Below are 26,539 nucleotides of genomic sequence, written 5' to 3'. Positions count from 1 at the left end.
ATATGACAGACCAGCTAGATCTACTGTCTTTTTAATAATGTTACAAACCAGCTATATCTACTGTCTCTATTATAATATGACAGACCAGCTAGATCTAATGTCTCTATTATATTATGACAGACCAGATAGAACTACTGTCTCTATTATATTATGACAGACCAGCTAGATCTACCGTCTCTATTATATTATGACAGACCAGCTAGATCTACTGTCTCTATTATATTATGACAGACCAGGTGTTTGTACTGTCTCTATTATATTATGACAGACCAGCTCGATATACTGTCTCTATTATAGTATGACAGACCAGCTTGATCTATTGTCTCTGTGATATTATGTCAGACCAGATAGAACTACTGTCTCTATTAAATTATGACAGACCAGCTAAATCTACTGTCTCTATTATATTATGACAGACCAGGTGTTTGTACTGTCTCTATGATATTATGTCAGACCAGCTAGATCTACTGTTTCCATTATGTTATGACAGACAATCTATACCAACAGTCTCTATTATATTATGACAGACCAGCTATATCTACTGTCTCTATTATATTATGGCAGACCAGCTCGATCTACTGTCTCTATTATATTATAACAGACCAGCTAGATCTACTGTCTCTATTGTAAAATGACAGACCAGCTAGATCTACTGTCTCTCTTATAATATGACAGACCAGAGATCTACTGTCTCAATTATATTATGACAGACAAGCTTGATCTACTGTCTATATTATAATATGACAGACCAGCTAGATCTACTGTCTCTGTTATTTATGACAGACCAGCTAAATCTACTGTCTCTGTTATATTATGACAGACCAGCTAGATCTACTGTCTCTACTATATTATGACAGACCAGCTGGATCTAATGTCTCAATTATTTTATGACAGACCAGCTAGATCTACTGTCTCAATTATTTTATGACAGACAAGCTAGATCTACCGTCTCTATTATATTATGACAGACCAGCTACATCTACTGTCTCTATTATATTATGACAGACCAGCTACATCTACTGTCTCTATTATATTATGACAGACCAGGTACTTGTACTGTCTCTATTATATTATGACAGACCAGGTATTTGTACTGTCGCTAATATATTATGACAGACCAGCTACATCTACTGTCTCTATTATATTATGACAGACCAGGTACTTGTACTGTCTCTATTATATTATGACAGACCAGCTAGATCTACTGTCTCTATTATATTATGACAGACCAGCTAGATATACTCTTTTATATTATGACAGACTAGCTAGATCTACTGTCTCTATTATTTTATGACAGACAAGCTAGATCTACCGTCTCTATTATATTATGACAGACCAGCTACATCTACTGTCTCTATTATATTATGACAGACCAGGTACTTGTACTGTCTCTATTATATTATGACAGACCAGCTAGATATGTCTCTTTTATATTATGACATATCAGCTAGATCTACTGTCTCAATTATTTTATGACAGACCAGATAGATCTAATGTCTCTATTATATTATGTCAGACCATCTCGATTTACTGTCTCTATTATATTATTACAGACAAGCTACAATGCCTTGTGAAAGTATTCGGCCCCCTTGAACTTTGCGACCTTTTGCCACATTTCAGGCTTCAACCATAAAGATATAAAACTGTATTTTTTTGCGAAGAATCAACAAGTGGGACACAATCATGAAGTGGAACGACATTTATTGGATATTTCAAACTTTTTTAACAAATCAAAAACGGAAAAATTGGGCGTGCAAAATTATTCAGCCACCTTAAGTTAATACTTTGTAGCGCCACCTTTTTCTGCAATTACAGCTGTAAGTCGCTTGGGGTATGTCTCTATCAGTTTTGCACATCGAGAGACTGACATTTTTTCCCATTCCTCCTTGCAAAACAGCTCGAGCTCAGTGAGGTTGGATGGAGAGCATTTGTGAACAGCAGTTTTCAGTTCTTTCCACAGATTCTCGATTGGATTCAGGTCTGGACTTTGACTTGGCCATTCTAACACCTGGATATGTTTATTTTTGAACCATTCCATTGTAGATTTTGCTTTATTTTTTGGATCATTGTCTTGTTGGAAGACAAATCTCCGTTCCAGTCTCAGGTCTTTTGCAGACTCCATCAGGTTTTCTTCCAGAATGTTCATGTATTTGGCTCCATCCATCTTCCCATCAATTTTAACCATCTTCCCTGTCCCTGCTGAAGAAAAGCAGGCCCAAACCATGATGCTGCCACCACCATGTTTGACAGTGGGGATGGTGTGTTCAGGGTGATGAGCTGTGTTGCTTTTACGCCAAACATAACGTTTTGCATTGTTGCCAAAAAGTTCAATTTTGGTTTCATCTGACCAGAGCACCTTCTTCCACATGTTTGGTGTGTCTCCCAGGTGGCTTGTGGCAAACTTTAAACAACACTTTTTATGGATATCTTTAAGAAATGGCTTTCTTCTTGCCACTCTTCCATAAAGGCCAGATTTGTGCAATATACGACTGATTGTTGTCCTATGGACAGAGTCTCCCACCTCAGCTGTAGATCTCTGCAGTTCATCCAGAGTGATCATGGGCCTCTTGGCTGCATCTCTGATCAGTCTTCTCCTTGTATGAGCTGAAAGTTTAGAGGGACGACCAGGTCTTGGTAGATTTGCAGTGGTCTGATACTTCTTCCATTTCTATATTATCGCTTGCACATTGCTCCTTGGGATGTTTAAAGCTTGGGAAATCTTTTTGTATCCAAATCCAGCTTTAAACTTCTTCACAACAGTATCTCGGACCTGCCTGGTGTGTTCCTTGTTCTTCATGATGCTCTCTGCGCTTTTAACGGACCTCTGAGACTATCACAGTGCAGGTGCATTTATACGGAGACTTGATTACACACAGGTGGATTGTATTTATCATCATTATTCATTTAGATCAACATTGGATCATTCAGAGATCCTCACTGAACTTCTGGAGAGAGTTTGCTGCTGTTACGGTTTTCTAGTGGTGATGAAGGAGAGTCGGACCAAACTGCAGCGTGTTGATTGAGATTCATGTTTAATCAAATAAAGAAACACGAACACTACACAAAACAATAAACGTAATCAAAACCGAAACAGCCTATCTAGTGCAAACTAACCGAGAGTACACATAGGACACTAAGGACAATCACCCATGACAAACTCAAAGAATATGGCTGCCTAAATATGGTTCCCAATCAGAGACAACGATAAGCACCTGCCTCTGATTGAGAACCATTCCAGACAGCCATAGACTTTGCTAGATAACCCACTAAGCTACAATCCCAATACCACCACCAAAACCCCAAGACAAACACACCACAATTACAAAAACCCCATGCCACACCCTGGCCTGACCAAATACATAAAGATAAACACAAAATACTTTGACCAGGGCGTGACAGCTGCACTGAAAGTAAAGGGGCTGAATAATTTTGCAGGCCCAATTTTTCAGTTTTTGATTTGTTAAAAAAGTTTGAAATATCCAATAAATGTCGTTCCACTTCATGATTGTGTCCCACTTGTTGTTGATTCTTCACAAACAAATACAGTTTTATATCATTATGTTTGAAGCCTGAATTGTGGCAAAAGGTCGCAAAGTTCAAGGGGGCCGAATACTTTCGCAAGGCACTGTAGATCTACTGTCTCTATTATATTATGACAGACCAGCTAGATCTACCGTCTCTATTATAATATGACAGACCAGCTTGATCTACTGTCTATTATACTATGACATACCAGCTAGATCTACTGTCTCCATTATATTCATACGGACCAGCTAGATCTATCAGGTGATGTTGTACTGTAGAATCAGGGGGTTAGGGGTCAATTTTAAATAGTCTGGTGGCCATTTTATTAATTGTTCAGCAGTCTTATGGCTTTGGGGTAGGTGTTAAGAAGCCTTTTTGACCTGGACTTGGTGCTCCGGTACCGCTTGCCGTGCGGTAGCAGAGAGAACAGTCTATGACTAAGGTGGCTGGAGTCTTTGACATTTTTTTGGACCTTTGACACCGCCTTGTATAGAGGTCCTGGATGGCAGGAAGCTTGGCCCCAGTGATGTACTGGGCAGAGAGACAAAACACACGCTACTCACAAGACTTCAACTTTCAGCTTTTATTTCAAAATAATGTTTTCCCCCAGGCAGGGTGGAACTCAGAGAGGTTCTTGAATCCACAGCGTTCTAGAACTGAAACACCACTTGTTATTGCTAACTGCTCTGGCAGTTTCAAACACAGGAGTGACAATTCTCAAACTTTTCTACATCTGCTTAAAAAGCTGCAAATATTCTCCATGGCAACACCTCAGTTCAGGGTCAAAGTTCACCTGTGATGTCACAGGAGCCTAGTTTGACCCCTGGGTCTCTGATGTCATAGCCGGGAGATCAAATTAATTTACAGTGATGTCATCAAAAAGAGCTATCTTAGTAGAGAGGATATGACATCATCATTTAAAAAGGACGTGAGAGACATATAATGGTGACCCTGTGAGGCTCCTCCCACTGCCAGAGGAAGAATAGTTGCAGCCATTTTTTAAAAACATGTCACTTCATTCTGTCTTTCAAGAAAAGGAAGAGGAGAAAGAGAGGGAGAGGAGGAAAAAAAACAAATGGAAGAGAGGGAGGAAAGGATTGGAAAAGAGAGAGAGTGATAGAACTGCAAGGAGGAGTGTGGACGTGGGGTGTTGGTTTATCTTCGCTAATATCACAGGACCCAAAAAATTCAGCATTTTACAAAATCCTCATAAAAAAAGATCCTTTCTTTGTTTCCATGGTACCGTTTGGGAGAAGTCAGAGAAAGACACACCCCCAATTTCCTCATGCCTTCTCCTCGTCAGACCCCGCCCCCACAGCCTCAGTCTCCTGCAGACAGAGACAAACACATAGAATTAGGAATCAGAATACTAGAATGGACATGAACCTTCTTATGATGGGATAAAGGTCAGCCATGATGGTCAGGGAGTTGGTCAACCATGGTTTGCCAGAGCTGTGATAAGATAGTGTAAAATAATGAATTTGAAGAATTTATCTACACTGTATGTTTGTTAGCTAGCTAGCCAGACAGTTTTAAAGGAATGACTCCACTAATTATTTTGTAACCGCCAATATTCCAAAGGGCTCCTGAGAAGCACAGCGGTCTAAGGCACCTCATCTCAGTGCAAGAGGCGTCACTACAGTCCCTGGCTCAAATCCAGGCGGTATCACATCCGGCTGTGATTGGGAGTCCCATAGGGCGGCGCACAATTGGCCCAGCGTCGACTGGGTTTGGCCGGGGTAGGTCGTCATTGTAAATAAGAATTTGTTATTAACTGACTTGCCTAGTTAATAAAAGGTTAAATAAAAAAATATGCCAACATTCCATTCAACCCATTCATATGCAGTCAAACCACAGCCATACACTGGCTGACTTACACAAGTTGTAAATGCAACAAGTACTGATATAGTATCATATAATAGCACTCACAGCTTTTCAAGATAACAATGACATTTACAGGTATTGTCTATTTGCATTTATACAATGGGTGCTTCTAATCCTGTATGCTGATTGGTTAAAATCGCATTCCAGGCGGTGTCTACTCCACAAGTTACCACCGGTTAAATCTATGACATTAAAATGCTTATTTACTCTGTTCCATCTGACTGCTGCAACACACTGCCTCCTCAGCCCAGCCAGGCAATTTATAAACTTGATCTCCACTATAAAAAGCATCTAGATATTGTCTCACATTTCTTTTTCGACCAACATTTAGTTTTCAACATTTGTATAAACCTTGCTGTCTGTCTCTCTGACATTTGCAACATTTGTCGGAAGTCGGTACGAGACAGGCAGGCAGGCAGCGTTTCTCAGCCAGTCGAAATCATGAATCAGCTGGCATCATTTTTATGGATATATACAAAGAAATGCGAAGTGCAGCTAGTTTGCAGTATTTCCAGCTTCAGTTTAAAGTGATTGAGTTACTGTAGCTGTGTTGTTGGCTAGCTCCTCTGAGAGAGCACATGTTCTATGCCAGGCGAAATCGCGCCACATTAGCTCATTGTTATAGATGTATCCAAATAAATGTCACTAGAAAACACCTTAAACAGATGCCGCTACTTTGCAGTTATTCTGGCTGCAGTTTTTGACGTTTTGACTGTAAATTAGCTGTAGTTGACTAGCTAGCAAGCAAGCAAAGGACAGGGTTGCGTCCATAGATACTGAACGACAGGGTCGCGTCCATAGATACTGAACGACTGGGTCGCGTCCATAGATACTGAACGACTGGGTCGCGTCCATAGATACTGAACGACTGGGTCGCGTCCATAGATACTGAACGACTGGGTCGCGTCCATAGATACTGAACGACTGGGTCGCGTCCATAGATACTGAACGACTGGGTCGCGTCCATAGATACTGAACGACTGGGTCCCATAGATACTGAACGACTGGGTCGCGTCCATAGATACTGAACGACTGGGTCGCGTCCATAGATACTGAACGACTGGGTCGCGTCCATAGATACTGAACGACTGGGTCGCGTCCATAGATACTGAACGACTGGGTCGAGTCCATAGATACTGAACGACTGGGTCGCATCCATAGATACTGAACGACTGGGTGATGTCCATAGATACTGAACAACTGGGTCGCGTCTCTGGCAACCGAACCGATAGAGAACGAATGACCATCTGGCTTGGGTAACAACCCTAGATTTGTGTCGGGACTATATCTGGTGGCAGGATGAAATGTTATGAAGAAATTCATCAAAATAACTATTTCATTAAAATATGTCAATTATTATTTGAATATGTTGGTAACCCATTGTATATAAGGGATAATGCCACACGAAGACTGCGTTTGGAAGATATATTGGCATGGTTCGACTTTCAGGCCCAACAACACCAGCGCCAATATATCCTCCAAACACTGGCTTATCAGGACATTACACTTAAATATTTTAGAGGCTATTTATAGAGAAAATGTATATAAAACCTGTATCAACTGTATTCATAATTATTTGACAATATTTTAGGTTGACAATTCAATTACACAATTAAGAAATAAGGCCTGGGGAAGTGTGGTATATTGGCCAACATACCACAAACCCCGGAGGTGCTTTACTGCTATTATAAACTGGTTACCAACGTAATTAGAGCAGTAAGAGGTGAAGCGGGAGTGTCATACTACTATGACCCTTGTAAAACAACACATTACACAGTGATAATATATATTATTATTATTAATTTAGCTAGTGACAACCTAGTTCCATGGCCGAGGAAAAGACAGCTGGTCCTGCTGGCTAGTTAGTAGTATCACTAGTGATCCTGATGTGTTAACAGACTGTACATACTGAAGAGTGAGCACACACACACACACACACACACACACACACACATTTCATACAATTACTGTGTAGTAACAAAGACACACAATGTTAGTGCCCACACACTCAGTGGTTAAATCACACACTCAGTTTACAACACACAGTGGTTAAATCACACAAACCGCATCCCAAATCGGACTCTGTTCCCTATGTCTATGCCTAGGTCTGGCTAGGTCTATGTCTATGTCTATGGCTAAGCCTAGGTCTCGGTCTAGATCTATGGCTAGGGCTATGGCTAGGTCTATGGCTATGGCTATGGCTAGGTCTAAAGTAATGCTCTACGGAAGGGAATAGAGTGCCATTTGGGAGACCCCCTAACAACTCTGGTTCAAATCCACAGCACTCTGTCGGTCTGTCATACCGTTGACACGGACTGTCTCACTCGGTCCTCTGACAGACATGGAGTAGGGAGCAAGACTTCTGTAGTAGGTCACACTGACACTGGAGCGAGACACACAGATCTGTGTGTGTGTGTGTGTGTGTGTGTGTGTGTGCGAGAGAGACAGATATTGAGACAGGGAGAACATTGAAGGAAGACATGTTAGATGATTATAATCCCACAACCAGCCCCCCTCCTCCGATGGAGGTGTGGCCTAGCGTATCTCCTCTACATTCTCTGATGGAGGTGTGGCCTAGCGTATCTCCTCTACATTCTCTGATGGAGGTGTGGCCTAGCGTATCTCCTCTACATTCTCTGATGGAGGTGTGGCCTAGCGTATCTCCTCTACATTCTCTGATGGAGGTGTGGCCTAGCGTACCTCTGTAAGAGTCTGTCGGTTATGGGAGGGGCCATCCTCCCTCTTCAACTTAGCTCCTCCTTTCTTTCCCTTCATGGTCTTGTCGTCCACCGGCTTCTAGGCAGACAGAGCCAATCAGAACACAGCATAGAAACAGTGACTACCAATCCCAAAAGAGGACAGAGACAATCAATTAAAAACAGCTCTGAGAACATTCAAATGGACAGAGACGTTAAAACAAACACAACATGCATTTATGGATAAGCACTTTAACACCTGGACAGTGTGTGTGTGCTCGATGGCATTACCTTGGCGATAGCCTTCTTAGGCTTGACCTCAACCGGTTTGGGAGGAGCTGGTTTCTGTAGGTCAGAGAGAGAGAGAGCAATTAGCTTTAGCATTAGCCTAGTTAAAGAGTGGGGAAACGCTATAGAATTAGCTTAGTTTAGCTTAGCCTAGCACAAAAAGTGGGAAACACCATACAATTATCTTAGTTTAGAATGGGGCATTTCTATAGAATTAGCTCAGCTGAGTGAATTGGACATTTCAATGGAATTAGCTTAGCTGGGAGAATGGAGCATTTCTATAAACTTAGCTTAGCAAAGACAATGGGAAAACACCATAGAAATAGCTTAGCATAGGAATATATGTATAACCTGAACAATAGTGCATTGTGGGCTATAGGGGAGGCCATACAATACCCACTAGTAGACGGCAACACCTCAGCTGAAGGTACGTACAGACAGCTTATTCAATGCGAACTTAAAAGTATATTTAACACATTTAACTTAACAGTATATTTAACACATCATCATTATGTAAACAGGGAAGACTATCACTGGATCCTTTCGTTATTAAAATGACTAAAATAGAGCCGTGAGAACCTGTTGGTTAAAAATCTGTAATAACCTGATCACATAATCAGCTATAACAGTAATATTGAGATAATACATTACCTTAACATGGCTGTGATAATGCGTTATATAAACATGGCTGTGATAATGCGTTATATAAACATGGCTGTGATAATGAGTTATATAAACATGGCTGTGATAATGAGTTATATAAACATGGCTGTGATAATGAGTTATATAAACATGGCTGTGATAATGAGTTATATAAACATGGCTGTGATAATGAGTTATATAAACATGGCTGTGATAATGAGTTATATAAACATGGCTGTGATAATGAGTTATATAAACATGGCTGTAATAATGAGTTATATAAACATGGCTGTGATAATGAGTTATATAAACATGGCTGTGATAATGAGTTATATAAACATGGCTGTGATAATGAGTTATATAAACATGGCTGTGATAATGAGTTATATAAACATGGCTGTAATAATGAGTTATATAAACATGGCTGTGATAATGAGTTATATAAACATGGCTGTAATAATGAGTTATATAAACATGGCTGTGATAATGAGTTATATAAACATGGCTGTGATAATGAGTTATATAAACATGGCTGCGATAATGAGTTATATAAACATGTTAATGATAAAGGTCAAAAATAGTGCACTACAAAGGGAATATGGTGCAGTTTGAGATCCGGCCCATGTGCGCCATGCTTGAAGACAGTGAAATCACGACAGACCGAGGATGAACAGAACAGATAGATATCAAGTCTGGTAAAGGAAATGAGGACAAGAGAGAAAACAAGCGCAGGACCAGAAGCAACCTGCAGGGACCTTTTCCTCGAAAACACCTTTAAAAAACTTAATTCTGTCACGATACCCCGATGAAGACGGCTTGCTGTCACGATACCCCGATGGAGAAGGCTTGCTGTCACGATACCCCGATGGAGGCGGCTTGCTGTCACGATACCCCGGTGGAGGCGGCTTGCTGTCACGATACCCCGATGGAGGCGGCTTGCTGTCACGATACCCCGATGGAGGCGGCTTGCTGTCACGATACCCCGATGGAGGCGGCTTGCTGTCACGATACCCCGATGGAGGCGGCTTGCTGTCACGATACCCCGATGGAGGCGGCTTGCTGTCACGATACCCCGATGGAGGCGGCTTGCTGTCACGATACCCCGATGGAGGCGGCTTGCTGTCACGATACCCCGATGGAGGCGGCTTGCTGTCACGATACCCCGATGGAGGCGGCTTGCTGTCACGATACCCCGATGGAGGCGGCTTGCTGTCACGATACCCCGATGGAGGCGGCTTGCTGTCACGATACCCGATGGAGGCGGCTTGCTGTCACGATACCCCGATGGAGGCGGCTTGCTGTCACGATACCCCGATGAAGACGGCTTGCTGTTCAAACCTTGGTGAATTAATTATTGCGTGGGATTTTCCCTATTCTTTTAGAACACTCCTTTATAACCTTTATAAATTTATAATATCATATCTGGTGACAGTGAGAAACTATGACCCACAGACTGCTTCTGGTGGAGCAACGACGAGAGAGAGGAGGGAGGAAGGAAGAGGGGATGATTAAACTTACCGATGACAACCTCTCTGACCGTCTGGTGGGCTACAGAAAGAGAGACAGCAAGGGGGAGAGAGAGAGACAGCAAGAGAGAGGGGGAGAGAGAGAGACAGCAAGAGAGAGGGGGAGAGAGAGAGACAGCAAGAGAGACGGGGAGAGAGAGACAGCAAGAGAGACGGGGAGAGAGAGACAGCAAGAGAGACAGCAAGAGAGAGGGGGAGAGACAGCAAGAGAGAGGGGGAGAGAGACAGCAAGAGAGGGGGGAGAGAGACAGCAAGAGAGACAGCAAGAGAGAGGGGGAGAGAGACAGCAAGAGAGAGGGGAGAGAGACAGCAAGAGAGAGGGGGAGAGAGACAGCAAGAGAGAGGGGAGAGAGACAGCAAGAGAGAGGGGGAGAGAGACAGCAGAGCGACAGCAAGAGAGGGGGGAGAGAGACAGCAAGAGAGAGGGGAGAGAGACAGCAAGAGAGACAGCAAGAGAGAGGGGGAGAGAGACAGCAAAAGAGAGGGGGAGAGAGACAGCAGAGCGACAGCAAGAGAGAGGGGGAGAGAGACAGCAAGAGAGCGAGGGAGAGAGGGGGAGGAGGAGGGGACAGAGGGCATATCAGTTGTGTATTGAGGGTCTGTTAGTGTACTAGGGGTAGTGAGGAGGGGTAGTGTACTAGGGGCAGTAAACTATGTGTAGTGAGGAGGGGTAGTGTACTAGGGGTAGTGTACTCAGGGTAGTGTACTAGGGGTAGTGTACTAGGGTTAGGTGTACTAGGGGTAGTGTACTAGGGGTAGTGTGGAGGGGTAGTGTACTAGGGGTCGTGAGGAGGGGTAGTGTACTAGGGGTAGTGTACTAGGGGTCGTGAGGAGGGGTAGTGTACTAGGGGTAGTGAGGAGGGGTAGTGTACTAGAAGTAGTGTACTAGAAGTAGTGAGGAGGGGCAGTGTACTAGGGGTCGTGACGAGGGGTAGTGTGCTAGGGTCGTGAGGAGGGGTAGTGTACTAGGGGTAGTGAAGAGGGGTAGTGTACTAGGGGTAGTGTACTAGGGGTAGGTATATTATGGGTAGGTCCTAGGGGTAGTGTACTAGGGGTAGTGTGCTAGGGGTAGTGTACTAGGGGTAGTGAAAAGGGGTAGTGTAATAGGGGTCGTGTACTTGGTAGTGTGAAGGGGGTAGTGTACTAGGGGTCGTGAGGAGGGGTAGTGTGCTAGGGGTAGTGAGAAGGGGTAGTGTACTAGGGGTCGTGTACTTGGTAGTGTGAAGGGGTAGTGTACTAGGGGTTGTGAAAAAGGGGTCGTGAGGAGGGGTAGTATACTAGGTGTAGTGTACTAGGGGTAGTGAGGAGGGGTAGTGTACTAGGGGTCGTGTACTTGGTAGTGTGAAGGGGTAGTGTACTAGGAGTCGTGAGGAGGGGTAGTGTACTAGGTGTAGTGTACTAGGGGTAGTGAGAAGGGGTCATGAGGAGGGGTAGTATACTAGGCGTAGTGTACTAGGGGTAGTGAGGAGGGGTAGTGTACTAGGGGTCGTGAGGAGGGGTAGTGTCCTAGGGGTAGTGTCCTAGGGGTAGTGTGGAGGGGTATTGAGGGGGGTAGTGTCCTAGGGGTAGTGTACTAGGGGTAGTGTACGAGGGGTAGTGTACTAGGGGTAGTGTCCTAGGGGTAGGTATACTAGGGGTAGTGTACTAGGGGTAGTGTACGAGGGGTAGTGTAGACGGGTAGTGCACTAGGGTAGTGTACAAGGGGTAGTGTCCGAGGGGTAGTATACTAGGGGTAGTGTACAAGGGGTAGTGTACTAGGGGTAGTGTGGAAGGGTAGTGCACTAGGGGTAGTATACTAGGGGTAGTGTACTAGGGGGTAGTGTACTAGGGGTAGTGAAGAGGGGTAGTGTACTAGGGGTAGTGTCCTAGGGGTAGGTATACTAGGGGTAGTGTACAAAGGGTAGTGTACTAGGGGTAGTGTACTAGGGGTAGTGTAGACGGGTAGTGTACTAGGGGTAGTGTCCTAGGGGTAGTATACTACGGGTAGTGTACTATGGGTAGTATACTAGGGGTAGGTCTACTAGGGGTAGTGTGGAGGGGTAGTGTACTAGGGGTAGTGTAGAGGGCAGGTCTACTAGGGGTAGTGTACTAGGGGTAGTGTACTAGGGTAGTGTGGAGGGGTAGTGTACTAGGGTTAGTGTGGAGGGGTAGTGTAGACAGGTAGTGTACTAGGGGTAGTGTGGAAGGGTGGTGTACTAGGGGTAGGTATACTAGGGCTAGTGTACTAGGGGTAGGTATACTAGTGGTAGTGCACTAGGGGTAGGTAAACTAGTGGTAGTGCACTAGGGGTAGTGTACTAGGGGTAGTGTGGAAGGGTGGTGTACTAGGGGTAGTGTGGAGGGGTAGTGTACTAAGGGTAGTGTACTAAGGGTAGTGTACTAGGGGTAGATATACTAGGGATAGTGTACTAAGGGTAGTGTACTAAGGGTAGAGTACTAGGGGTAGTGTGGAGGGGTAGTGTACTATGGGTAGTGTACTAGGGGTAGTGTGGAGGGGGGTAGTGTACTAGGGGTAGTGTACTAGGGGTAGTGTGGAGGGGTAGGTACTAGGGGTAGTGTACGAGGGGGGTAGTGTAGACGGGTAGTGTGGAGGGGTAGTGTGGATGGTTACTAGGGGTAGTGTACTAGGGGTAGTGTCCTAGGGGTAGTGAAGAGGGGTAGTGTACAAGGGGTAGTGTACTAGGGGTAGTATACTAGGGGTAGTGTACAAGGGTAGTGTGTGGAGGGGTAGTGTGGATGGTAGTGCACTAGGGTAGTGTACTAGGGGTAGTGTCCTAGGGGTAGTGAAGAGGGGTAGTATACTAGGGGTAGTGTACTAGGGGTAGTAGGGGTAGTGTAGGGGATAGTGTACAAGGGGTAGTGTACTATGGGTAGGTCTACTAGGGGTAGTGTGGAGGGGTAGTGTACAAGGGGTAGGTAGTGTACTAGGGGTAGTGTACTAGGGGTAGTGTACTAGGGTTAGTGTGGAGGGGTAGTGTACTAGGGTTAGTGTGGAGGGATAGTGTAGACGGGTAGTGTACTAGGGGTAGTGTGGAAGGGTGGTGTACTAGGGGTAGGTATACTAGTGGTAGTGCACTAGGGGTAGGTAAACTAGTGGTAGTGCACTAGGGGTAGTGTACTAGGGGTAGTGTGGAAGGGTGGTGTACTAGGGGTAGTATGGAGGGGTAGTGTACTAAGGGTAGTGTACTAGGGGTAGTGTACTAGGGGTAGGTATACTAGGGGTAGTGTACTTGGGGTCGTGACGAGGGGTAGTGTACTAGGGGTCATGCGGAGGGTAGTGTACTAGGGGTAGTGTGCTAGGGGTAGTGTACTAGGGGTAGTGTGCTAGGGGTAGTGTACTAGGGGTAGGTATACTAGGGGTAGTGTACTAGGGGTAGGTGTACTAGGGGTAGTGTACTAGGGGTAGGTATACTAGGGGTAGTGTACTAGGGGTAGGTATACTAGGGGTAGTGTACTAGGGGTAGGTGTACTAGGGGTAGGTGTACTATGGGTAGGTTACTAGGGGTAGTGTGGAGGGGTAGTGTACTGTGGGTAGGTTACTAGGGGTCGTGTACTAGCGATAGTGTACTAAGGGTAGTGTGGAGGGGTAGTGTACTAGGGGTAGGTTACTAGGGGTCGTGTACTAGCGGTAGTGTACTAAGGGTAGTGTGGAGGGGTAGTGTACTATGGGTAGTGTACTAGGGGTAGTGTGGAGGGGTAGTGTACTATGGTTAGGTTACTAGGGGTAGTGTGGAGGGGTAGTGTACTATGGGTAGTGAGAAGGGGTAGTGTACTAGGGGTCGTGTACTTGGTAGTGTGAAGGGGTAGTGTACTAGGGGTCGTGAGGAGGGGTAGTGTACTAGGGGTAGTGTACTAGGGGTAGGTATACTAGGGGTAGTGAGTAGGGGTAGGTCTACTAGGGGTAGTGTACTAGGGGTAGTGTGGAGGGGTAGTGTACTAGGGGTAGTGTACTAGGGGTAGTGTTGATAGTGTACTAGGGGTAGTGTTGATAGTGTACTAGGGGTAGTGTGGATAGTGTGTTTGTATAAAGATCCTCTTCATGTATCAGGGTGTATAAGCGTTTGCTGTATGTGTTTGTGTGGTGAATCCGATACATACACAATGAGCGTGTTTGCGGTTGTGTAAAACACACACACTGTACACTGCACACACACACACACAAACTGCACACACACACTGCACACACACACAGAGCTCCTACCTCTTGCTTAGCGACCTCCTGCTTAGCGACCTCTTGCTTAGCGACCTCCTGCTTAGTGACTTTAGAGGCGTCCTTGGCACCAGCCCCTTCGGCAGACTAGAAGAAACAGAGAGAGGACTGAATACACAACACACCCGGTATCCACGGCTAATGAACTTCCGAGATGTCTGTTACGTTGTACGGTGAGCCAGTGGTCACCAACCAATCAAGATCACTTTCACAGTCAAAAAGCAAACCGAGATCTATTGCTCAGATTTCATTTTAAAACATGAAGCTAATATAAACAGTTGTGTAGAAATTATGTTTGTGCAGTCGACCTAATGCATTATTACCTCATATTGGCTTTATAACTGGTCTGCCTATATCATTATTCTCAGAACATATTATATTTCAACACTCAAGTTTTGATAACAAAATAGATCTGTTGGTGTAGCACTTACGAGGCACAGCTGAGCATAAATTGAGCAAATCATTTTATTTTTTATTTTCCTGGACTGATGGACGGGACACCTGCATGTAATGTCATGCTGCTTTCAAGAAAACTGGGAACTGAACGAGGGAAAATCATGACGTCAGAGTTTCTGAGGTAGATGACCGTTCAAAACTAATTTTTTATAGTAGGATCTCGTTTATTTCTGAGTTCCCAGTTCTTGAACGCACTGAAGTCGGAGATTTCCGAGTTTCCAGTTGCTTTGAACACAGCATTAGTCTCAGCGGAGGGAGGGAGGGAGGGAAGGAGGGAGAGAGAGCACTGTCCCCTGTTCTCTCCTATCTTTCCTCCAGTGATACTGACCAGAGAGAGGCGAAACTCGAGTCGCACCTCATGCACAAATTCATGTTGTACCTAATGACCAGAGAAAGTGAAATATTCCTTGATATTTAAATAGACACGACAAACTGCAAAAAAACAAACGCAGGAGGTCGGCGGCACGTTAATATCACGAGGTTGCTCCAGCCTGGCCTATGAATGGACGTTTACAGAGTAGGTGCACAGGTCGAGAGGAATGAGTAATCAAGGAGACAGACAGTGAAACATTAAACAAGGCCTTGCACACTCTGGCCTGCATCTAGCTGATCTGTCATCATTAGTCCAACAGTTGCACATGAGAGTTTCTACTGGACAAATTCAGGTATGTTTATCCTCGTTTCATTTAGTTTGCTTCCGTTGAAGGAACGTTTTTCAACAGAATCGGCGCTATGAATACACTCCTGATCACACGCAAACGCAGTTCACTGTCATAGCAGCCACGTACAAACAGCATGATCACTGTCATAGCAGACACATACAAACAGCATGATCACTGTCATAGCAGCCACGTACAAACAGCATGATCACTGTCATAGCAGCAACGTACAAACAGCATGATCACTGTCATAGCAGGCACGTACAAACAGCATGATCACTGTCATAGCAGCCACGTACAAACAGCATGATCACTGTCATAGCAGCCACGTACAAACAGCATGATCACTGTCATAGCAGCCACATACAAACAGCATGATCACTGTCATAGCAGCCACATACAAACAGCATGATCACTGTCATAGCAGCCACGTACAAACAGCATGATCACTGTCATAGCAGCCACGTACAAACAGCATGATCACTGTCATACCAGACACATACAAACAGCATGATCACTGTCATAGCAGCCACGTACAAACAGCATGATCACTGTCATAGCAGCCACACACAAACAGCATGATCACTGTCATAGCAGCCACGTACAAACAGCATGATCACTGTCATAGCAGCCACACACAAACAGCATGATCACTGTCATAGCAGCCACGTACAAACAGCATGATCACTGTCATAGCAGCCACGTACAAACAGCATGATCACTGTCATAGCAGCCACGTACAAACAGCATGATCAGTCATAGCAGCCACGTACAAACAGCATGATCACTGTCATAGCAGCCACGTACAAACAGCATGATCACTGTCATAGCAGCCACACACAAACAGCATGATCACGGTCATACCAGACACATACGAACAGCTCGTTGTATGTATAATTCCTTCTCACATCTATCTACTGCTCTTGTCCTCTCACCTTTTCCCTTCGCTTGTGGACTTCAGTGCACAACACATCAGCTGTCTGTGACCGGGGGGGGCCCGGTCACAGATGGGTAGGTAGGTATATGGGTAGGTAGGTAGGACCGTTCCAAACCTTCATATCATGGCCGTGAATCACTAAACACAGCCTACATCGTTTGTCAGTCATAGTCAACAAAGAACTAACGCATTATGAAACCCGCTACAATCATGCAGTACATTGGAGCGGTTACACTAGCGGGACCCGGTGGCAATAAATTAATAAAAGCAGAAGCTTACCTTGGAAGAGTTCCAGTGTTGGACAGCCATAGCCAGCTAGCTAACATAGCATCCCTCTCTGTTGGACAGCCATAGCCAGCTAGCTAACATAGCATCCGTCTCTGTTGGACAGCCATAGCCAGCTAGCTAACATAGCATCCGTCTCTGTTGGACAGCCATAGCCAGCTAGCTAACATAGCATCCGTCTCTGTTGGACAGCCATAGCCAGCTAGCTAACATAGCATCCGTCTCTGTTGGACAGCCATAGCCAGCTAGCTAACATAGCATCCGTCTCTGTTGGACAGCCATAGCCAGCTAGCTAACATAGCATCCCTCTCTGTTGGACAGCCATAGCCAGCTAGCTAACATAGCATCCGTCTCTGAGCTGTTTTTTTAATTTAAATTTAACCTTTATTTTCAATGGTGGCCTATCAGGGAACAGTGGGTTAACTGCCTTGTTAACAGGAAGAACAACAGATTTTTACCTTGTCAGCTCAGGGATTCAATCCAGCAACCTTTCGGATACTGGCCCAACGCTCTAACCTGCCGCGTAGGTTAAACTAGCTAGCTGCATTTGACACCAGCTGAGTAAGTGAAAGTGAAAGTAAAAATATATATTCTATGATAGCTCTCCCTCTCTCTGCTTCTCCTTCATTTTGGAAGAAGTGAAGTTGTTCAAATGTTTAACTATTGTCCTTCTCTCTCTGAGTCAACTACTCACCACAATTTATGCACTGCCGTGCTAGTTAGCTGTAGCTTATGCTTTCAGTACTCAATCCATTCTCTGATCCTTTAATTGAGTGGATAACATGTCAGTTAACGATGCAAGAGCTCTGAGGACGTTCTCCGGACGTTGTCATAATTACTGTGTAAGTCTATGGAAAGGGGGTGAAAACCATTCGCCTCCTAGGTTTTGTATTGAAGTCAATGTACCCAGAGGAGGACGGAAGCTAGCTGTCCTCCGGCTACACCATGGTGCTACCCAAGAAGGTGCTGTTGAAGCAACTGTAGATCTTCATGGTAAAACAGTGTGTTTTAATCAATTATTTGGTGACGTGAATATATTTAGTAAAGTTTTATCTAAAAAGGAAAACTTTTATAATGTTTCACTATTTACATTTTTCTTAAATTTACTGAGGTCCTCCCCTTCCTCCTCTGACGAGCCTCCACTGGTGTTTGTACCCCAGATCGATCAAGGAGACCAAACATCCATTTGATCATAAAATACTAATGAATATTAAGAAAGTCTCTCAGAAACACCACCTCACGAAGACATTAGAGAGAGTTTAGAGTTTCCCCTACACAGATTACTGTAAACCTTGTCCCGGACGAAACAACATTTTACAAGGAGAATCTCAGGAGCATATTTCTTAGTCCAGGACTTTAATCTGTGGACCTGGAGGATCAGGAAGTTTCATGACTAATAGTAATTATGACTGGAGAGGAGATGAGTGGACTAGAGATCATGACTATCAGCAGATACTATCTCTCAGCCTCGGGGACAGTGCCACTGGAGGTCTCTTCACAGTCCCCGAGTCCAGAACAGACTATGGGAGGCACACATTGCTACACAGAGCCATGACTACATGGAACTCTATTCCACAACAAGTAACTGATGCAAGCAGAAGAATCAGATTTTTAAAAACACCTTATGCAACAGCGGGGACTGTTCCATACATTGGAACAGACACTTGCATACACACAATAACATACGCACTATACATACACATAGATTTAGTCCTGTAGATATGTGGTAGAGGTGGAGTAGGGGCCTGAGGGCACACAGTGTGTTGTAGATATGTGGTAGTGGTGGAGTAGGGGCCTGAGGGCACACAGTGTGTTGTAGATATGTGGTAGTGGTGGAGTAGGGGCCTGAGGACACACAGTGTGTTGTGAACTCTGTGAATGTATTGTAATGTTTTAAAACTGTACAAACTGCCTTCATTTTGCTGGACCCCTGGAAGAGTAGCTTGTGCCTTGGCAGGAACTAATGGGGATCCATAATAAACCCCAGGAAGAATAAACCCCAGGAAGAGTAGCTGCTGCCTTGACAGGAACTAATGGGGATCCATAATAAACGGTAGGCAGGTAGACAGGTAGGCAGGTAGACAGGTAGGCAGGTAGACGGGCTGGTAGGTAGACGGGTAGGCAGGTAGACGGGCTGGTAGGTAGATGGGCTGGTAGGTAGACGGGCAGGTAGGTAGACGGGTAGGCAGGTAGACGGGTAAGTAGGTAGACAGGCTGGTAGGTAGACAGGCTGGTAGGTAGACAGGTAGGCAGGTAGATGGGTAGGCAGGTAGACGGGTAGATGGGTAGGGATGTAGACGGGTAGGCAGGTAGATGGGTAGGCAGGTAGATGGGATGGGTAGACAGGCAGGTAGACGGGTAGGTAGGTAGATGGGCTGGTAGACAGGTAGATGGGCTGGCAGGTAGACGGGTAGGTAGGTAGATGGTTAGGTAGGTAGACAGGTAGGGCTGGTAGGTAGACGGGTAGGCAGGTAGGCACGGGCTGGTAGGTAGACAGGTAGGCGGGTAGATGGGTAGATGGGTAGGCAGGTAGACGGGCTGGTAGGTAGACGGGCTGGTAGGTAGACGGGTAGGCAGGTAGACGGGTAGGCAGGTAGACGGGTAGGCAGGTAGACGGGTAGGTACGTAGACGGGTAGGCAGGTAGATGGGTAGGTAGATGGGTAGACAGGTAGATGGGTAGGTAGGTATATGGGTAGGTAGGTAGATGGGTAGGTACGTAGACGTGTAGGTACGTAGATGGGTAGGTACGTAGACGGGTAGGTACGTAGATGGGTAGGTACGTAGACGGGTAGGTACGTAGACGGGTAGGGAGGGTAGACGGGTAGGCAGGTAGACAGGTAGGTAGGTAGACGGGTAGGCAGGTAGACAGGTAGGTAGGAAGATAGACGGGTAGGGGGGTAGACGGGTAGACAGGCTGGTAGGTAGGTAGGCGGGTAGACAGGCTGGTAGGTAGGCGGGTAGGCAGGTAGACAGGTAAACAGGCTGGTAGATAGGTAGGCGGGTAGACAGGCTGGTAGGTAGGTGGGTAGGCAGGTAGGTGGGTAGACAGGCTGGTAGGTAGGCGGGCAGGCAGGTAGGCGGGTAGACGGGTAGACAGGTAGGCGGGTATACGGGTAGGCAGGCTGGTAGGTAGGTAGGCGGGTAGACAGGCTGGTAGGTAGACGGGTAGGCAGGTAGACAGGCTCACAGGTAGGCAGATAGACAGGTAGACAGTCTCACAGGTAGGCAGGTAGACAGGCTAGCTAAACACCTATGTATCTAGGGTCTTCCTCTAAAAACAGGCTATGCAAACACCCTGATGGTTTAGCCAGAGGACAATACATAATTTACATAGCAACAACCTCTTTCACTATGTCCCCCCTCCCTCTCTCTCTGCTTCACTCTCCATGCCCCCTATCTCTCTCTGCCTCACTCTCTATCCCTCCTCTCTGCATGCCCCCACCCTCTCTCTCTCTGCCTCACTCTCCATGCCCCCCCCTCACTCTCTACCTCTGCCTCACTCTCCATGCCCCCCTCACTCTCTACCTCTGCCTCACTCTCCCTGCCCCCCTCACTCTCTCTGCCTCACACTCCATGCCCCCTCACTCTCTCTCTGCCTCACACTCCATGCCCCCTCACTCTCTCTCTCTGCCTCACACTCCATGCCCCCTCACTCTCTCTCTCTGCCTCACACTCCATGCCCCCTCACTATCTCTCTCTGCCTCACTCCCTATGCCCCCCTCACTCTCTACCTCACTCTCCCTGCCCCCCCCTCTCTACCTCACTCTCCCTGCCCCCCTCTCTCTTCATACATCCCCTCCCTCTCAATTAAATTTCAATATATGGGCTTTATATGTTTACATTGCCAAAGCAAGCAAGTGAAGTAGATAATAAACAATAGTGAAATGAACAATATAAAATTAACATTACACTCACAAATGTTCCAAAGGAATAAAGACATTACAAATGTCATATTATATGCAAATAATTAAAGTACAAAAGGGAAAATAAATTAACCTAAATATGGGTTTTATTTACAGCGGTGTTTGTTCTTCACTGGTTGACCTTTTCTTGTGGCAACAGGTCACAAATCTTGCTGTGATGCACACTGTGGAATTTCACCCAGTAGATATGGGAGTTTATCAAAATGTCAAATTCTTTGTGGGTCTGTGTAATCCGAGGGAAATATGTGTCTCTAATATGGTCCTACATTTGGCAGGAGGTTAGGAAGTGCAGCTCAGTTTCCACCTCATTTTGTGGGCAGTGAGCACATACCCTGTCTTCTCGAGAGCCATGTCTGCCTACGGCGGCCTTTCTCAATAGCAAGGCTATGCTCACTGAGTCTGTACATAGTCAAAGCTTTCCTTAAGTTTGGGTCAGTCACAGTGGTCAGGTATTCTGCCACCGTGTACTCCTGTTTAGGGCCAAATAGCTTTCTAGTTTGCTCTGTTTTTTTGCTAAGTCTTTCAATTTTGTCAAGTAATTATCTTTTTGTTTTCTCATGATTTGGTTGGGTCTAATTGTGCTGCTGTCCTGGGGCTCTGTGGGGTCTGTTGGTGTTTGTGATCAGAGCCCCAGGACCAGCTTGCTTAGGGGATTCTTCTCCAGGTTAACCTCTCTGTAGGTGATGCCTTTGTTATGGAAGGTTTTGGAATCACTTCCATTTAGGTGGTTGTAGAATTTAACAGCTATTTTCTAGGTTTTGATAATTAGAGGGTATCGGCCTAATTCTGCTCTGCATGCATTATTTGGTGTTTTACATTGTACACAGATGATATTTTTGCAGAACTCTGCATACAGAATCTCAATTTGGTGTTTGTCCCGTTTTGTGAAATCTTGGTTGATGTGCAGACCCAGACCTCACAACCATGAAGGGCAATGGGTTCTATAACTGATTGAAGTATTTTTAGCCAGATCCTAATTGGGATGTCAAATGTTATCAAATCAAATGTATTTATAAAGCCCTTCTTACATCAGCTGATGCCACAAAGTGCTGTACAGAAACCCAGCCTAAAACCCCAAACAGCAAGCAATGCATGTGTAGAAGACTAAAACCTCTCAGATCGTTCAAAGCTTTGTGGAAGTCACCTGTGGTGCTGATGTTTAGGCTGAGGTATGTATAGTTACCTGTGGTGCTGATGTTTAGGCTGAGGTATGTATAGTTACCTGTGGTGCTGATGTTTAGGCTGAGGTATGTATAGTTACCTGTGGAGCTGATGTTTAGGCTGAGGTATGTATAGTTACCTGTGGAGCTGATGTTTAGGCTGAGGTATGTATAGTCACCTGTGGTGCTGATGTTTAGGCTGAGGTATGTATAGTTACCTGTGGAGCTGATGTTTAGGCTGAGGTATGTATAGTTACCTGTGGCGCTGATGTTTAGGCTGAGGTATGTATAGTTACCTGATGTTTAGGCTGAGGTATGTATAGTTACCTGTGGTTTAGCTGATATGTTTTACCTGTGGTGCTGATGTTTAGGCTGAGGTATGTATAGTTACCTGTGGAGCTGATGTTTAGGCTGAGGTATGTATAGTTACCTGTGGTGCTGATGTTTAGGCTGAGGTATGTATAGTCACCTGTGGCGCTGATGTTTAGGCCGAGGTACAGTATGTATCATTTTTTTTGTGTGCTCTAGGGCAACGGCGTCTAGATTGAATTTGTATTCGTGGTCCTGGCAACTGGACCTTTTTTGGAACACTGTTATTTTTGTCATACTGAGATTTACTGTCAGGGCCCAGGTCTGACAGAATCTGTGCAGAAGATCTAGATGTTGCTGTAGAACCTCCTTGGTTGGGGCCAGAAGCACCAGATCATCAGCAAACAGTAGACATTTGACTTCAGATTCTAGTAGGGTGAGACCGGGTGCTGCAGACTTTTCTAGTGCCCTCACCAATTCATTGATATATATGTTGAAGAGCGTGGGGCTTAAACTGCACCCATGTCTCACCCCACAGCCCTGTGGGAAGAAGTCTGTGTTTTTTGGCAATTTTAACCGCACACCTGTTGTTTGTGAACATGGATTTCATAATGGTGTATGTTTTACCCCCAACACCACTTTCCATCAGTTTGTATAGCAGACCCTCATGCCAGATTGAGTCAAAAGCTTTTTTTGAAATCAACAAAGCATGAGAAGACTGCCTTTGTTTTGGTTTGTTTGTTTGTCAATTAGGGTGTCCAGGGTGAATGTGTGGCCTGTCGTAAGGTCATTTGCTAAAAAGCTACTTTGACATTTTCTCACTGAGGAAATGTACGAGTCTGCTGTTAATGATAATGCTGTGGATTTTCCCAAGGTTGCTGTTGACGCTTCACCCACAGTAGTTATTGAGGTCAAATTTGTTGGGGAAGATGCCAGAGTTGAAGAGTTTAAGCCAATTGGAATTTGTAGTCTGTATATTATATAATTTCATTGAGAATACCATCAACATATGTTTTTGCTGTTTGTTCTTTGTTTCAAAAAGATTGGAGACGTGGTTTACCCGAATAGCGGGTTGAGGAAGCAAAATAGTGATTGCTTTGCATCGCAGTTAGCCACTGATTCCTTCCAAACCACTCATTGTTGAATTTGTGATTTCCGACTTGCTGTGTAATGTCCAATGGCCGATGAGCACCGATAAGTTTTATCTATAATTTCTCTGAATATGACAAGGATTGAAAAGGATTTGCCAGTAGATTGTCAACATGATTCATGATGATGACTGCTTGTCTGGCTAGCATGTTAGCCAAGATTTTTAAAGTATGCTGTTGACATGATCCGTCCAATCAAAGCTACGGCAGAAATAACCTGATTTTGTCGTAATTGTATCTGTGGCCAATGATCTTGAGCCTTCTTGGATGGGCACTTCTAATGTAAATGTATGGCAGCACCCAAAGGGGCTTGAAGTGCCTTGCTTTCCCTGGAGATTCTGCGGTGACAGCGTCCCCATGAGTGACGGAACACTGAGCCAATCACCACATAAGTAGAGAGGATGACCAACGCCTATGCTCGGTGCTCTCGCTGCCTGCCTCTCCACCACAGTCAGCACCGAGCCGGGCTGAAACGCCTGCATTTAACAGCCTTTCCCAAGAGACCATGCTTCTATGCATCTTTAGCAACTCAAGGATTACATTTTTTTTTTTACATTGTTTGCAAATTGATCTTTTTTATTTTTTAGGTAAACAGGTAGGAAAACAAAATGACAGGTCGCCACAGTGAGAGAGAGCGAGGAAGAGGCTGTCCTTCTAGAGGGAAAAAACATCTGAAATCATTCTTCCATCGACAGATTTAAATCCCTGCCGGTAGACAGGTCTAACACGTTAAAATGCACTAAAGGCACAATAATCTCCAAGCAGTCACTACGGGGATAAAGCGGCCGCTTCAAACCGCCAGCGGCGGTGGTACGGCACGCATCCCTACCGGTCGGTATTCCGGAGCGCGAGCTGTGCACTGCATGGTTACAGACAGTCCGGTATGTGTGAACAGGGAGTACATACCGGCCATGAACAGCGAGAGATAGAGAGCAGGGGCTTCGAAGGAAAACACACCGAATAGCTGCCATGTCCCGCGCATCCACTCTACACTCCCATCAGACCGAAAAGGTCCCAGTTGAACCGTTCTAACAGGCGGTGCTCGGGTTTGGAAACTTTCGCATCAGCTCACCTGCTAGGAGAGACGCGCCGCTTATCCTGTCTCTCACAGATACAACGGCTTAGATTTTTTTTAAATAAAGAGAGCGACTCACCTTCCTTTTAGGCATGATGTTACAGAGATACTATTGCCGTCAGAAAGGATCAAATAGTCCACCCTGCAGGTCCACAGCGCGAGTTTAGAAGTAACCTTCCACCAGATACCGGATCAATACTAAACACCTTCTATAATCACATGGTAATCATATGCAGACCTTATCTCTGCATCCCGCCCACCCATAGGCCAGAATCCGCAAAACCAGCTCCTGTAGTGACAAGGGATTGGTCAAGCCCCCTGTATGCAAATATCACCGCTGCGCACATTGGTTGAAGCGTAAGAATAGGGGATCCCATGGCTTGTCTGATTGGCTACGCACTCTTTGTAAGCAAATCATGGCCGCTTGTGGGTGATGGCCAGATGTGTAGGTTGAAAGAAAGCGAGAAGAGTAGAGAAGGGAAGAGAAGAGAAGAGAAAAGTAGAGAGGCCAATAGAAAGATGATGGGGCTCTAAGTGGTTCTGGGAAGTCTAGGCGGGAAGTAGAGGTCTTCACGGTTCTGGGTGGACCCAATATACCTGAGGCCCGACCTGGGCACGATTTGCTTTCGGGTCTGAAATTGTAATTTGTCCCTCAGGTCCGGGTTGGGTTCTGTTTGATTGTCATCTGGTCTATCAAGCTACAGCTGATAGACCCGAGTGGACCTAAATGGACCCGACCATGGCTCTGCATAGACTATATAAGATATTTATTTTAAGCTAATAAGGTGAATTATTGACTTATAGAAGTCCTAGTCAACATATAAAGGACCTATTTGTTAACCAGAAGAGCAACTTGGCTGATCTCTATTTTTTTTGTCACTCGGTCTAATCAGGGTCTGGACCCGACCTAATAGGGTACGGGTCGGGTCTAGGTTGAGTTGTCTTCGGGTCCATTCGGGTCGGGTCTGACTGTCCTCGGGGCCGAGTCCAAGTTCTTACCAGCTGGCAGGGACCAGGCCAGAAGAATGAGACTATAGCAGTCTAAAGGGAAGTACAAACACTATCGATCATTATCAATCAATAAGGGCTGTGTTATAAACACACTATCGATCATTATCAATCAATAAGGGCTGTGTTATAAACACACTATCAAAGTAAAAAATCAGTAAGGGCTGTGTTATAAACACACTATCAATCAGTAAAAAATCAATAAGGGCTGTGTTATAAACACACTATCAATCAGTAAAAATCAATAAGGGCTGTGTTATAAACACACTATCAATCAGTAAAAAATCAATAAGGGCTGTGTTATAAACACACTATCAATCAGTAAAAATCAATAAGGGCTGTGTTATAAACACACTATCAATCAGTAAAAATCAATAAGGGCTGTGTTATAAACACACTATCAATCAGTAAAAATCAATAAGGGCTGTGTTATAAACACACTATCAATCATTAACAAATCAATAAGGGCTGTGTTATAAACACACTATCAATCATTAACAATCAATAAGGGCTGAGTTTTATACACACTATCAATCATTAACAAATCAATAAGGGCTGTGTTATAAACACACTATCAATCAATAAGCTCTGTCTTATACACACTATCGATCATTATCAATCAATAAAGGCTGTGTTATAAACACACTATCAATCATTAACAAATCAATAAGGGCAGTGTTAAACACACTATCAATCATTAACAAATCAATAAGGGCAGTGTTAAACACACTATCAACAATTAACAATCAATAAGGGTTGAGTTTTAAATACACTATCAATCATTAACAAATCAATAAGACAAACATTG

General features: G+C 44.9%; 1 protein-coding gene across 10 annotated transcripts; it reads right to left on the bottom strand.

Moving 5' to 3' along the window:
- Window positions 1-4,093: 4,093 nt before the first annotated feature.
- Window positions 4,094-24,960, bottom strand: LOC112238077 (high mobility group nucleosome-binding domain-containing protein 3). 10 transcript variants are annotated; one of them, XM_042301137.1, is made up of 7 exons: window positions 24,803-24,960; window positions 14,762-14,857; window positions 10,554-10,583; window positions 8,397-8,450; window positions 8,110-8,205; window positions 7,713-7,812; window positions 4,094-4,853 (listed from the first exon to the last, which is right to left on the bottom strand). In XM_042301137.1, the coding sequence occupies exons 1-7, from the start codon at window positions 24,815-24,817 to the stop codon at window positions 4,846-4,848; spliced, it is 399 nt and encodes a 132-aa protein (XP_042157071.1). In that variant the 5' UTR covers window positions 24,818-24,960; the 3' UTR covers window positions 4,094-4,845. The 10 variants fall into 10 exon arrangements, with proteins under 10 accessions (XP_042157071.1, XP_042157072.1, XP_042157073.1 ...); XM_042301138.1 differs by having other exon boundaries at window positions 8,110-8,202; XM_042301139.1 differs by having other exon boundaries at window positions 14,792-14,857.
- Between the last annotated feature and the right edge of the window lie 1,579 nt (window positions 24,961-26,539).

The sequence above is a fragment of the Oncorhynchus tshawytscha genome, linkage group LG18 (assembly GCF_018296145.1).
Source record: "Oncorhynchus tshawytscha isolate Ot180627B linkage group LG18, Otsh_v2.0, whole genome shotgun sequence".
NCBI classification, from domain to species: domain Eukaryota; kingdom Metazoa; phylum Chordata; class Actinopteri; order Salmoniformes; family Salmonidae; genus Oncorhynchus; species Oncorhynchus tshawytscha.
The sequence above is the reverse complement of the archived record's forward strand: the minus strand, read 5'-3'. Positions and strand labels throughout refer to the sequence as shown.